The following is a 13,064-nucleotide window of genomic DNA, read 5'->3' as shown; positions in this document are numbered from 1 at the left end:
CTGGAGAATGTTTGATGAATGCTTAACACGTCATGTGATCCTTCATAGGTTTGATGTATCTGCAAGCTTTAAGTAGCTTTCCAGGTGGAAGAGGAAATGAAGGAGCCTCTTTTCTGTCTGTTCAGGTGCCAGTGGCAGGTGGAGGCCAATGGCGTGATCTCTCCTGCCCTTACTCCAAGTCCGTCTCCACTGCCACTGACCATCGAGGAAGACAGAGAATTCACCTACCCCTCTGACGTCCTCGTGCCTCCTGTTGGAAACTACTTTGACCTGCCCCGGATCAGGCTTCCTCCAGGAATCATGATAAAGCTCAGGGAAATTTCTGGGCGTGCTAGACCTCAATTCAGACCAAGTATAAAGTACGTTTCTAAATAGTGTGTTATTTTTCCCCTTGGAAAAAAAAAGTTTAAACCATGGAAGGGGGTAAATTTCTTCTCCTTCTAATGAACCTTTAATTTTTTTTTGAACCTTTAACTTTATATTTACTTAATGAACACTAACCATAGTACCCCCCTTCCCCAACCCCACCCCAGGTGACATTCCATGCCATTGGGTCTCAAGGTGTGGGTCCCCAGTCAGCAGCACTAGCATCACGTGGGCCCCTGTTTGCTCTTGGGCCCCATCGTACACCTGTGGGATCAGAACCTCTGAGGATGGGGTCCAGTAATTAAGGTTTTGATAGGTTTTCCGTAGGATTCTGAAGCATGCTAAAGTTTGACAAGTTCTAGATTTTTCTCAGGTGGTTTGACTGTCTACTTGTAGTCCTCAACTTTTGGTTTCCTTAGTCCAGGGAGAGATGGTGAGGGGTCTTTAATCTGGAATGTGAGGTCTTGCACTTACAAATGGCTTTGTGGTATTCTTGTTTAAAGTCTGTTTGGTAGCCTCTGCCCTGTCTTCTGAGGCATGATTGGCCATTTCAGAGAGAAAAAAATTTAAGGATAGTTGAAATTTAAAGTGAAAAATATGGAAACGCGATTCCTTTTCAGCCCAACATCCGTATGTACGAAATACCACAAGACAAGATGTTGTATAAAATTAATTAGTACATAAATGGCTCCAAAGATCTTTTGTTAGTCTTAGACCTCTTCCAGCTTTAATATGACTCTAGCTCAAAATATAAAATTAAAGACAATGGGGTCTCTTTAAGTTTGGTTTTCACTTTATCAGCTGATGTCAGTTTTGTCAGTTAAACATTAAATTATTGCCAACTTGGTATGAAAGCCATCATAATGTTCATGCTTCTTTATTGTAATAAAGAAGTTGTGGTGAATATTTAATATATTTACATCAAAGCCTACACTCTTGAGTGTATTGAGTACAGGATTAGTAATTTGAGAGCCTGGCATCTATCTGACTAGTTTCTGTTGTAACCATAGAGAAGTGATTCAGCCAGATGTGATGGAGGAAATGGTGGTATCCTGTGTTATTAAGCACTTGAACTTGGTTGATGCTCTGCAGTCCCTAATAAATTTCCAGTATCAAGAAGAACATGCTGAAGAATATGACTTACTGTGTAAAATTATGGGAGAGACCTTCAAGAAACTCAATGCCATGGAGAGACAGCTGCAGGTAAGTGAAGGCCAGAGTGTTTAGACTTCTCTCACACATTAATCTCTCACATTAAATTTCTTTCCTAGAAATTTAATGAAGTTTAAAAAATGACCTGAAAGGGCGCTTGGGTGGCTCAGTCGTTAGGCATATTTGCCTTCATCTCAAGTAGTGATCCCAGGGTCCCGGGATCAAGCCCCACACTGGACTCCCTGCTCAGCGGGAAGCCTGCTTCTCCCTCTCCCACTCCCCCTGCTTGTGTTCCCTCTCTCGCTGTCTCTCTCTCAAATAAATAAATAAAAATCTTTAAAAAAAAGAGTATCATTTAAAAAAGTGTTTTAAAAAGTTAGGACTAAAATTTCCAAATTCGCAGAGTGTACTTGTTTTTATTTTACATCTCTTCTCACGTTGTTTTATTTTTTTAATATAATCTATCAGAGTGTTGCAGAATTGGAGCAGAAATGGCAAAGCGAGGTTGATGATGCCATGCAGGGAAAGCTGGAGAACAACATGCCTTTCTTCTATGATTACCATTTCAATGAGGTGAGCAAGTTGTGTGATTTATCACTGGGGCACTGGTATTTATAGTGCAAAGGCGTGTGTGGGGCGAGGGAAGGAAACCAAATAGTGTTACCTCTTAAAATGTTTCCCACGCCAAAATGTACCCATTCTTTACAAAGGTTAAATAAAATTGATTAGATCAACATATCAACAGTACAAATACAAATTGTTAGTTGTTTTTAACTGATTGATAGTTTTACCATCATCATAATTTGCTTGCAAGCTTTAGGAAATGAAGAGCAGTTATAAGCACTGAAGAAGTCCCCAGAAAGTACTCGATGCCATTTATAATCATTAAAATATCAAAGAATAACTTACAGATGTGCTTTGGCATAGAAATGTGGACCAGAGGTGGTGTATTGTTTTTTCCCCCCCGAAATTCTCTGTTCCTTTTGACATGAACAGTAAAACTCACTTTTTGCAGATCCTGCCTACCATCTTCTCTTGATTTTTCCTTCTTTAGAACAAAATGAAAGAACTAGAACTTTTGTGTTCAATGAAAGAAGTCTCCTTTGATGGAAATGATCTTGAAAACATGGTCCTGTCACTGAGGTTAGTGATGTTAATGACTGTGTAAAGCTGATTTACTGCCTTGATGCTTAAGACAAGATGTGAAGATTTTTAAAAATCGTATGCATTCACTAAATATTTGAGTTGGAACTCATTTGTAAACTTGGAAATTTTGATTTCGGCCTTCAAAAGTTAGCATACAGGCAACCGAAACTGGGCCAAAGGAACTAAAATTGGTGCATTTATAACACTGCTCTCTCGGCTAGGGGAAGGGGAGCGATATTTATCAGATTTCTTTTGCTTTGTTTCCCTCTATTTGTTGTATCCTTTGTCATTAAAGAACACTGGTTTTGGTGAACGTGAGAACGACTAAATGCACATCAGCCTTTCTTTATAGGGAGAAGTTCCTACAAGAAGTGAATTCTCTCATTCAGAAACCCTCGCACCCACTGGCTAAAACGAAGACGTTAGTGAAGAGTTTAATGAACCGAGCCGAGCTCTTGTTGCACGTCACCATCGCGGCCCAGTCCGGCCTCACAAGAAGCATCTCGGGGACCCCTGCGGAAACACCGGGTACAAAGCCAGCCCCGTGCAGGCACTCTGTGCTATTCCATCTCGTAGATTTCTCTCATAGATTTTGAGATCTCATACTCAAAGCCAAAAACAGACTTTGCGTTGACTTCAGGTGGTGTTTTGTAAGTCAGTTGAGCATCAGGGCTACCTCCCCACCTGCCTCATTCAGTTTTTCTTGGGAGCCCAGTGACATCTGTTTTTATAATCTAATGCCCCTTACTTTTAGTTTAAGGCTTATCATTTTCCTAGTAGCACGTCTAATTAGATAGTCAACATTGTGAATCTTGTAGTGCATCATATTTTCCTCTTAAAACTGAGTTTGCATTGCACCTTTAGTAATTATGTGCAACCTTCTGACATGAATTTTCAGTATTTTCCTGGTCACGTTCTAATTGTTAGCCTGAAAGGACATTTCCCAGAGAAGTCAATGAGCCTTCTATCTGAAGCTGGATCCCCAGCACCAAGCATAGCCCATAATGACAGTTGTTAATTCTTGTCCTGAGAGAGCAGGATGAGTAAACATGAGACCCCGTGTTATCAAACCCCATAGCCTGATGGACACTGCCAAGTAGACGAACCTGTTTTCATCCCAGCTGAGTACACAGGCTCCCCTCACACGGGAGAGAAGTCTAGGGTGGTTCAGGTGTCTGACCCTAGTGAAAGGAGACCATTTGCTGAGAACATCAGGGGGAGTGTGCCAAGCCTACAGTATGATCACATACTGAGATCATCTGCTGACCGTGTCCCTGGTCATGAGGCCTTGGTTAATTAAAGATCCCATGTAAAGACTTAACCACTCAGTGAGGCTATGATGCTTTCCAAGAGGCTCTTGCCATCAGAGACCATGAACCAATAGTTTGCTGAGCAATAACATCTTCAAAAATGTTTTTAGACTGAAACTGCCTAACCATTCTTTTTTTTTTTTTAAGGTTTTAAAAAATTTATTTATTTGACAGAGAGATCACAAGTAGGCAGAGAGGCAGGCAGAGAGAGAGGAGGAAGCAGGCTCCCTGCTGAGCAGAGAGCCCAATGTGGGCTCGATCCCAGGACCCCGGGATCATGACCCAAGCCGAAGGCAGACACTCAACCCACTGAGCCACCCAGGCGCCCCAGCTGCCTAACCATTCTTAGGACAGAGTCAAGATAAACCTCTTCTCTACTTTTTTTTCCCTTGGATGATCTTTATATATAGTTTTGTCATCTACCATCAAAGTGTTCTTTTGTAATTACAACCATTTCCCTGGGTAGTGCTAAGGAAGGCCCAGTCAGAGTCTAGCTCAAGCGTGATATTTACTCACACCAACTTGATCGAAGACAAGGTACCACCAAATGTCAGTAAGTCAGCTAAATAAATCTAGGATTCAAGGGGGGGGAGGAAAGGCTGTCTCTGGAAAAGAAAAATGGGTTTAGATTTATTTGAATTAAGAAATTTTTGATTCTAGAAATGACCTTCTCTGTCCTCTCTGGCTTTTTAGAATGCTTATATGAGGGTGAAGGCTGAGAGTTGATGAAATCAAATGAATCTTGCAGCCTTTTTTTCCAACCAAATATAATAAAATATTACAGTTTTTCGCACTGAAATAATTTTTGACCCTAATATCTAGGTTTTAAAAAATGGGCCTAAAAATCATCAGCGTGCTGTGCTAGCTGGTTTGGTAGATGAACTCTCCTAGAAAGCGAAGATACTCTTAGTCTAGTAGGATAGCTGTTGTTGCTGTCCTTACAAATCAGATGGCATGTATGCCAACGTTTTTATCCCTTTCTGTTCCAGCTTGTAAATCAGCTTCAGAAACAAAGGTGATATCTCATGCTGTGCGACAGCCTGTTTTTCTTCGCAGCATGTCAGCTCCTTCTGATCTGGAAATGATTGGTAATGAGGATTTGGAATTTACCAGAGCAAATCAGAGGTAAACGGCTAATGGCCAAGGTTGGATCCCCACATGCCCCCAAACACCTTCATCAGAGCTCACTCCCCAAGTTGAGGGTCTTGTTTCGTGATCTTGCTCTGTTTGGTTTTCCTATAGGCGGCGCCATGTGACCAGCCACCGCAGCAGCTCCTTTACCCTCCTGCAGTCACTGGCCATTGAGGACAGCAGGGACAAGCCCACCTACAGCGTCCTGCTGGGCCAGCTGTTTGCTTTCATCGGCACCAACCCTGACCAAGCCGTAGGTCACGTTTTGCCGACTACAAAGGAATAGCACCTAGCAGCACGGGGTGGGGCGGGGGGGACGGGACTGTGTCAGCCCCCAAGAGTCAAGTGGACTTCCTTCTCATGCCTTTCAGGTGTCCAGCAGCAGCTTTCTTTTGGCCGCACAGACGAGGTGGCGGCGGGGCAATACTCGCAAACAGGCGCTGGTGCACATGCGGGAATTGCTTACGGCCGCTGTGCGCGTCGGGGGCGTGACCCACCTCGTGGGTCCAGTGACTATGGTCCTGCAGGGAGGACCCAGGTCAGTTATTTCTCGTAGTTCATACCTTCCTGACCAGGGTGGGCAAAAGGCCTTCATTCCAAAGATGACTCTTGAAGCCAAATCATAGACAGTAGTATTTACTGGTGTTTTCCCCTAAAATATTATATATATATATATATATTCTTTTAGTGTTCCACAATTTTGTCACAACATCAGCATATGTAGCAGAAAGCAGAAGTCTCTTTACCCCGCTTCCCCTCCTAGATCCCATCCCTAAGAGCTGCTTGTAACAGCTACACACCCACAAATGGCTGTGTAATTCTCTTTGTACACAGAAGTGTGTATATGTATGATTTTTTTTCCTAAGTCAGATTATATTATACTGTAATAGAACACTGCCATGGGAATTGTTTTATTCAGTGTATCTTGGATATATCTGTCTTTTCATGTCAATGCATGTAGTTCTGGTTTATAGTTTTGAAGAACCTCGTGGACCTGCAGGTGTGGATGGCTGTGTCTTCCTTAACTCCTCCCCTCCTGGTGGACACATAGCTCCTCATGGACACATGACACATTTTTTCTGTTTTACTGATGTATAGTCAACATCCTTATACTTAGATTTTTGTGTACTTTTGTGCTTATTTTTACTGGATCAATTTCTAAAAACCCAATTGTAGATATGAACTTTGAAGAAGGTTTTATAACTTACTGGTGAGGAGTTTTTCTATACTATTCCCTACCGGGCTCCCAAGATCTTCAGATAGAAATAGAAAGGGCATTTGTCTACAGGTCCTGGACTAGAGTTGTCTAGAGCTACTTGTGTCTCCTGACAGCTTTTTGAGAAATTCTGGCCAGCAAGCAGAGAGCAGTGGCTGAAGGAAAATGCGTTAACTAAGAGTAACGTGAATATCTTGAGAAATTTCCGTATCAATCAGGAGAGGCCGGGTTACTGTTTGGAAACAAAACTCTCCAAAACCTCTGGTTTATAAAACAGGACTTCAGTTCTTGCTCATGTCCAGCACAGGTGTGCCCCAGTCTTGGTAATCCCGGAGAGCCTGGGTTAGAGGAAGGGAGCGCCATCTCGAAAGCTGTCTGTCCCCTTCACATGCTCACCCAACCAGAGTGGTGCCCAGGAGGCAGAGTGAATAGCACTGGCCACCACAGCTCACTTCCAGAATATTTCTCCATAACCCTGGCAGCATTTTTCCTTTTCCCCTCAGTTAGTAATGTCATGTCAGACATTTCAAAAAATGCAGAAAATCCCAAAGTACAAAATAAAAATAAAATAGGTACTGTAAATCCAGCACCTTAAGGTAAAACCTGTTAACATTCTAGTGTATCTGTTCTGCCTTTATTCAGACCATAGACAGCCCCTGTAATGTTTTTAGTAGTTTGCATAGCACTGCCTCCTATTCCTGAACCTTTACTCAGATTCAATCCTGATTTTCCAACCTTAGATTTTATTTACTTATTTTTACTATTATAAACTGTATTCTGTAGCATATCCTTGTAGGTAAATCCGGATAGTTCCAGTTTAAAACTAATATTAATCGGGGTGCCTGGGTGGCTCAGTGGGTTAAGCCGCTGCCTTCGGCTCAGGTCATGATCTCAGGGTCCTGGGATCGAGTCCCGCATCGGGCTGTCTGCTCAGCAGGAAGCCTGATTCCTCCTCTCTCTCTGCCTGCCTCTCTGCCTACTTGTGATCTCTCTGTCAAATAAATAAAAATAAAATCTTTAAAAAAAAAAAAAAAACCAACATTAATCGCTGTAGAATCTACCCCAGATCATGTGTTTACATTGGGAAAGTCTTCTATCAGTTGGATTCTCATACTCTGCTAATAATCACAGTGTGGACTTGAAAAGGACACTTAGTTTATTTGGGCCTTGATTTTGTCATTAGTACAATTGCATTTATAAAACTCTTTGCTGCATAGGATATTATAGGCGTGTTTCAGATGATTTCCTTATTAAATGCATTCGGGTCATGTGGAGTACCATTCTTTTGCCCTTAGAGCTACTGTGGACTTTAACCTTGTAAGGCTCCAAGTTGTCCTGGTAGAGATCCCTGCTTGACTTGACTTAGCCTCGAAGTTCCCAGACTTTTCTAGAGTGTGGGCATTGTCTTTGAGGCAACTTTAGATATGCTGCCTGATAGTCTTCCGTGGTCCTGTAGCCCGGGAAACACTGGTGATCTCCAAGATCCCTTCAGTTCTCGATCCCTCTAGACACTCTTGGGTTTCTGAGAAGAACACTCTGCTCTTATGTTCACTGTCACTCTTCTAACGTGGTTCAAGTAACCTTCGCTTTGGTTCTGTTTCGTAGAATTGAAGAACTAACCTGTGGTGGGATGGTGGAGCAGGTCCAGGAAGCGTTCGGGGAGACCATGACCTCTGTCGTGTCTCTGTGTGCTCGTTACCCTATTGCGTGTGCAAATAGCATCGGACTCTTGTGTACCATACCTTATACCAGGTAAGGAAGGCAATGCTTCACAATGTGAGTTACACTGCAGTGCGGTTGCTTAAAGAAAAATATTTTTAGGGTGCCTGGGTGGCTCAGTGGGTTGGGCCGCTGCCTTCAGCTCGGGTCATGGTCTCGGGGTCCTGGGATCGAGTCCCGTGTCGGGCTCTCTGCTCAGCAGGGAGCCTGCTTCCTTCACTCTCTCTCTGCCTGCCTCTCTGCCTACTTGTGATCTCTCTCTGTCAAATAAATAAATAAAACCTTTAAAAAAAAAAAAAAGAAAAATATTTTTAAATTAAAAAATTGGGTGGGGGCACCTGGGTGGCTGAAATCAGTTAAGCATCTGCCTTGCGCTCAGGTCATGATCCCTGGATCGTGGGATCGAGCCCTGCAACCGGCTCTCTGCTCAGCAGGGAGACTGCTTCCCTCTCTCTCTCTGCCTGCTGCTCTGCCTGCTTGTGATCTCTGTCTGTCAAATAAATAAATAAAATCTTTAAATATATATATATAGTTAAATTTTTTTTTTAAGTTTTAAAAATTGAGAGTTTTTGGCTTTGATTGTCCAGTGACACTATCGCTATGATTAAAGGAGCTTACCTCCTGACAGATACCTAAAGTTACTGTGTAAATTCCTTATTGTTGAATTTTTCCTACATGATCAGAATTGGCCAATAGGGACTGTATCACATTGTCAAAATGGAGAAGTTTGAAGGAAAGTAAAAGATCCCTAGAAAATTTTTTAACATATTCGGCAAAAACTTTTTACAAATGCATTTATTTTCTCAGTGGCGTAATAATAAAATTCATAAGTTTTTTATATGACGAATGGGAATCTTGAGTTGATTCCATCAATTTTTACTTAGCTACTCTATATGAACAAACCAAAACTTGAAGTTCTTTATTTATGAAGGAAATCCTCATTGAAAAGAAACATTTCCGTGTTCAGTTATGCATGATACCATCCTAAGTAATAGGCAAAGAACTACACTGACTCGTTTTATGCCCTTTTGATAACCTGAATCTTAAACCCAAGGGCTGGTCAGTGACATTTACTGTGTGGAACTTTCCTCCTGGCCAGGAGTGAAGAGAAGTGCCTGGTACGCAGCGGCCTCGTTCAGCTCATGGACCGACTGTGTAGCCTAAGCAGTCAGACGGAGTCCAGCTCCAGTGAGAAACAAACCAAGAAGCAAAAGGTGGCCACCATGGCCTGGGCAGCTTTCCAGGTGCTCGCCAACCGCTGTGTTGAGTGGGAAAAAGAAGAAGGTAAGAAGAAGGCTTCCATTTTAGAATTCATTGACTTCTTCTGTTGACACGTTTATTTAATTATTTGTGCTGGCTGGGGGAAAGAAAGGCTATATTAAATTACAGAACCAGATGGTTTAATTAATGATTTCGTGACAGCCTCTTCATCAGCATGCATCTCTGAAAATTTATGGCTACGCTATGACATTAAATGATTATCCTAACCCAGGGCGCGTGGTGCTCAGTGAAATAAGGCAGACACAGAGAGACAGCTACTGAGTGATTTCCCTTATATGTGGAATCTGAAAAAGCCAAATTCCTAGAAACCAAGAGTAGAACAGCAGTTGCCAGGAATTTTAGGAGGAGATGTGGGGAGATGTTGGTCAAAGGGTCAGACTTCCAGTTATGAGATGAGTAAGTTCTGGGGTCTCATGTAAACTGGGATAGTAAAAATATAGTTAGGAGGTAGCACTTGAAAATTCAATGAAGCCAGTTCATAGAAATATTTGTTTGGGACTGACTACAGTGTTGACAAAAAAAACATGGAAGATATCTTCTCAATTTCCTGGCTTACTGTACTCTTCTAGGGTCGTATTATTCCCCACCGCCACCCCTAGCTTTACTGACACATGACTGACAAATACAAATTGTATACAATTTAGATTATAGAATGTGATTTTTTAAAAAAGATTTTATTTATTTGGCAGAGATCATAAGTAGGCAGAGAGGCAGGCAAAGAGAGAGAAGGTGAAGCAGGCTCCCTGCTGAGCAGAAAGCCTGATGTGGGGCTTGATCCCAGGACCCTGAGATCACGACCTGAGCCGAAGGCAGAGGCTTAACCCGCTGAGCCACCCAGGCACCCCTAGAATGTGATTTTTTAAAAAAAGTGTACAATGTGATTTTATATATATATATATATATATATATATATATATATATATATATATATATATATATATATTTATATATATATATATATATATATATGTATGTGTGTGTATTTACATTGTGAAATGATTACCACAATCCAGTTAATACATCCATCTAAGTAAAGTTGAAGGATGATGTCTCCATGATACCCCAGGCGTATGTATAGAGCTTGGTTACTGATCTGTTCATTCGCTGTATGTTTTGTTGTCTTGAGAGTCAGGCACAAGATGAGCAAGCATTGCTCTTCCTTGTAAGAAATAAGGTGCAGGGGGAGATAGAGCAATGAGCAAATGATTGTGGTGCGGTCAGTGCCATAACTGAGGTGCATGCGAAGTGCCGGGCCAGCACACAGGTTCCTCCAGACCAGCGGTGCTAGAGATCAGGCAGAGCTTCCCAAGAAGGTGACATGTGAGTTATTCTTACAGGTTAAAGAATGTTTCCATGCAGAAAAACTGTGTGTAGGGACAGGGATCCAAGAGAGCATGGGAAGTTCAGGAATGACAATTATTTTGTGTGGCTTTTTACAAGAGCTTCTTGGGAGGGGGAAACCTCTGGAACTACAGTGAAAATGGGAAGATCCCGAAAGGTCTTTAATTGTGTTTGAGGAGAGAGAGGGTAAGAGTTAAAAATCAAGAGGTCTTCATCACAGTTTAAAAAAAAAAAAAAAAGAAAGTGATTCTTCCATGATAATCGAAGTATGTTCCTTGTTTTGTTTGAATTGTATTCTGTTTTCTTTTTTTTTTTTTTTTTAAGATTTTATTTATTTATTTAACAGACAGAGATCACAAGTAGGCAGAGAGGCAGATAGAGAGAGAGGAGGAAGCAGGCTCCCTGCTGAGCAGAGAGCCCGATGCGGGACTCGATCCCAGGACCCTGAGATCATGACCTGAGCCGAAGGCAGAGGCTTTAACCCACTGAGCCACCCAGGCGCCCCTGTATTCCGTTTTCATTGAGAATAATGTCTTTCGGAGTGCATGTCGTTAAGCAGCTGCCTTCAGCTTAGGTCATGATCCGGGGGGTCCTGGGATTCATCCCCACATCAGGCTCCCTGCTCAGTGGGAAGCCTGCTTCTCCCTCTCCCACTCCCCCTGCTTATGTTCCCTCTCTCGCTGTGTCTCTCTCTGTCAAATAAACAAATACAATCTTACAAAAAGTCTTTCCCCAACACTGGATCATTAACCTTTTTTTATGTGCAGAAGTGATCTAATGAGACACTAATTAGGTGGCTAATGGAATACTGAGCAGGTTAAAGAAAAATCAGGCAAGAGGAGAGCTCAACCTAGGGAGGCTGAGAGGGAGGACTCCCCACACCTGCAGGCTCACCATGGCTTCCTTGGGTTCTCCCTTTCTTTCTTTCTCTCTTTCTCCCTCTCTCTCTCTTTCAACTCTGAAGGCGGCTCCACGGAGGCAGTACACTCAGGTCTGGCCCGCCAGGTGTCCAGCCTTCTCACCAACCACCTTGCTCGAGCAACTGAGTGCTGTGGCAACCAGGCTGCTGGGAACGACGCCCTCCAGGATGTCCTCAGTCTTCTCAATGATCTCTCAAGGTACGGAAGGCCCAGCCACAGATGTGGGAAGAGGTGGTTTTCCTCTCAAATGATTGGGTTTCCTTTGGCTGGGGATTGTCTTTCGAAACCTCTAAATCACAAGGCCATTCTGACAGCTTCTGCTTCAAGAACAGTGGAGAATAAAATCACTGGAAAATAGTAGTTCCAAACTGCGAGGATCATTTAGGTGAATCTCTACATTTAAAACAATACCATTTGCTTTAATACTTTGCTGGTCACAGCTGCTAGCCTTTCAACTTGAGGCCATTACAATCAAGAAACCCAAAATCCTTACCCTCATTATAGCAAGAGAATCGGTCAGGACATGTAGCTGACTCTTGTTCTCAGGCTGTGTCTTAAAAAAGAAGACCATCTGTGGAGGTTTGACACCATCTCGTGTGAGCCACAAGGCCCACACCTGCTTGTCCACATACAGCTACTTGTTCTTTGGTTTCTGCTGGACGTTTTCTTCTCAGTGAGATGCCACGGGGTCAGATGTGGCAGAAGCCAGACCGTTGAGGCCTGTGCAATGCCATGGGAGCTCTTAGGTCTTGAAGCACTGCTTAAAAAGGAATAAAGGACTAAAGTCTTCCTAGTTTGGGTCATGAAGTTGTAGGACTCTGGGCACTGTCTTGAATTATATCATTGCAGTTCAGTAAATTTCATCAGGGATCAGAAAATTCTCAAAAACCTTTCCTTTTAAGTACTATTGATTGGTCAGTTCTGAGCTTTCATTAAATATTTACGAAAAACCTTAGTTCTCCTTCATAAGCACATAGTGCCGAATCCTTGTCTTCCTCAGGAACCAGGTCATCTCCATGTAGGGAACTCTTGAATTTCTATAGACCAATACACCCAGCCTTGTGTACCTTTTCTTCCTTCTTTTTCAGGAGTCACATAGGTAAAGCCATCCTGAGCCAGCCAGCTTGTGTGTCCAAACTCCTCTCCCTGCTGCTTGACCAACGCCCATCTCCAAAGCTGGTCCTTATCATTCTTCAGCTGTGCCGGGCAGCGCTCCCACTGATGAGTGTAGAAGACTGTGGAAATGTGGAGCTCCCGCCATGGAGCTACTCTGTCCCCTCCCTGAACAGTGAGCAAGAGGATCCCAGCGACCCAGCATCCAAGATCGCCTCGTTGCTCTTAGCAAAGCTGGCAGATTACGTGGTCCCAGGTGAGCAGCTGGTGGAGAATGGCACTGAGGAGTCCACTTGCTGTGGACGGCCAGACCGAGCTTTCCATGGTCAGTAGCTGCTGCTGCTATGCCTCCTGCGATGGAGGAGCGGG

At 43.0% G+C, this 13,064-nt stretch overlaps 1 protein-coding gene across 8 annotated transcripts in view; it reads left to right on the top strand.

Moving 5' to 3' along the window:
• The window catches only part of HECTD4 (HECT domain E3 ubiquitin protein ligase 4), a 184,844-nt gene that overhangs the window by 110,645 nt on the left and 61,135 nt on the right, over positions 1-13,064 (top strand). For all 8 annotated transcript variants that reach the window (XM_045073665.1, XM_045073662.1, XM_045073660.1 and 5 more), the window contains exons 25-36: positions 126-359; positions 1,377-1,569; positions 1,987-2,091; positions 2,573-2,661; positions 3,017-3,192; positions 4,964-5,099; positions 5,217-5,358; positions 5,477-5,643; positions 7,927-8,073; positions 9,140-9,324; positions 11,627-11,780; positions 12,671-12,951. In XM_045073665.1, the coding sequence (XP_044929600.1) occupies positions 126-359; positions 1,377-1,569; positions 1,987-2,091; positions 2,573-2,661; positions 3,017-3,192; positions 4,964-5,099; positions 5,217-5,358; positions 5,477-5,643; positions 7,927-8,073; positions 9,140-9,324; positions 11,627-11,780; positions 12,671-12,951 (2,009 nt within the window). The remainder of the gene's footprint in view (positions 1-125; positions 360-1,376; positions 1,570-1,986; positions 2,092-2,572; positions 2,662-3,016; positions 3,193-4,963; positions 5,100-5,216; positions 5,359-5,476; positions 5,644-7,926; positions 8,074-9,139; positions 9,325-11,626; positions 11,781-12,670; positions 12,952-13,064) is intronic.

The sequence above is a fragment of the Mustela putorius genome, unplaced genomic scaffold, assembly GCF_011764305.1.
Source record: "Mustela putorius furo isolate JIRA1106 unplaced genomic scaffold, ASM1176430v1.1 tig00537248_pilon_pilon_pilon, whole genome shotgun sequence".
NCBI classification, from domain to species: Eukaryota; Metazoa; Chordata; class Mammalia; order Carnivora; family Mustelidae; genus Mustela; species Mustela putorius.
This window is presented reverse-complemented; position numbering and strand designations above follow the sequence as displayed.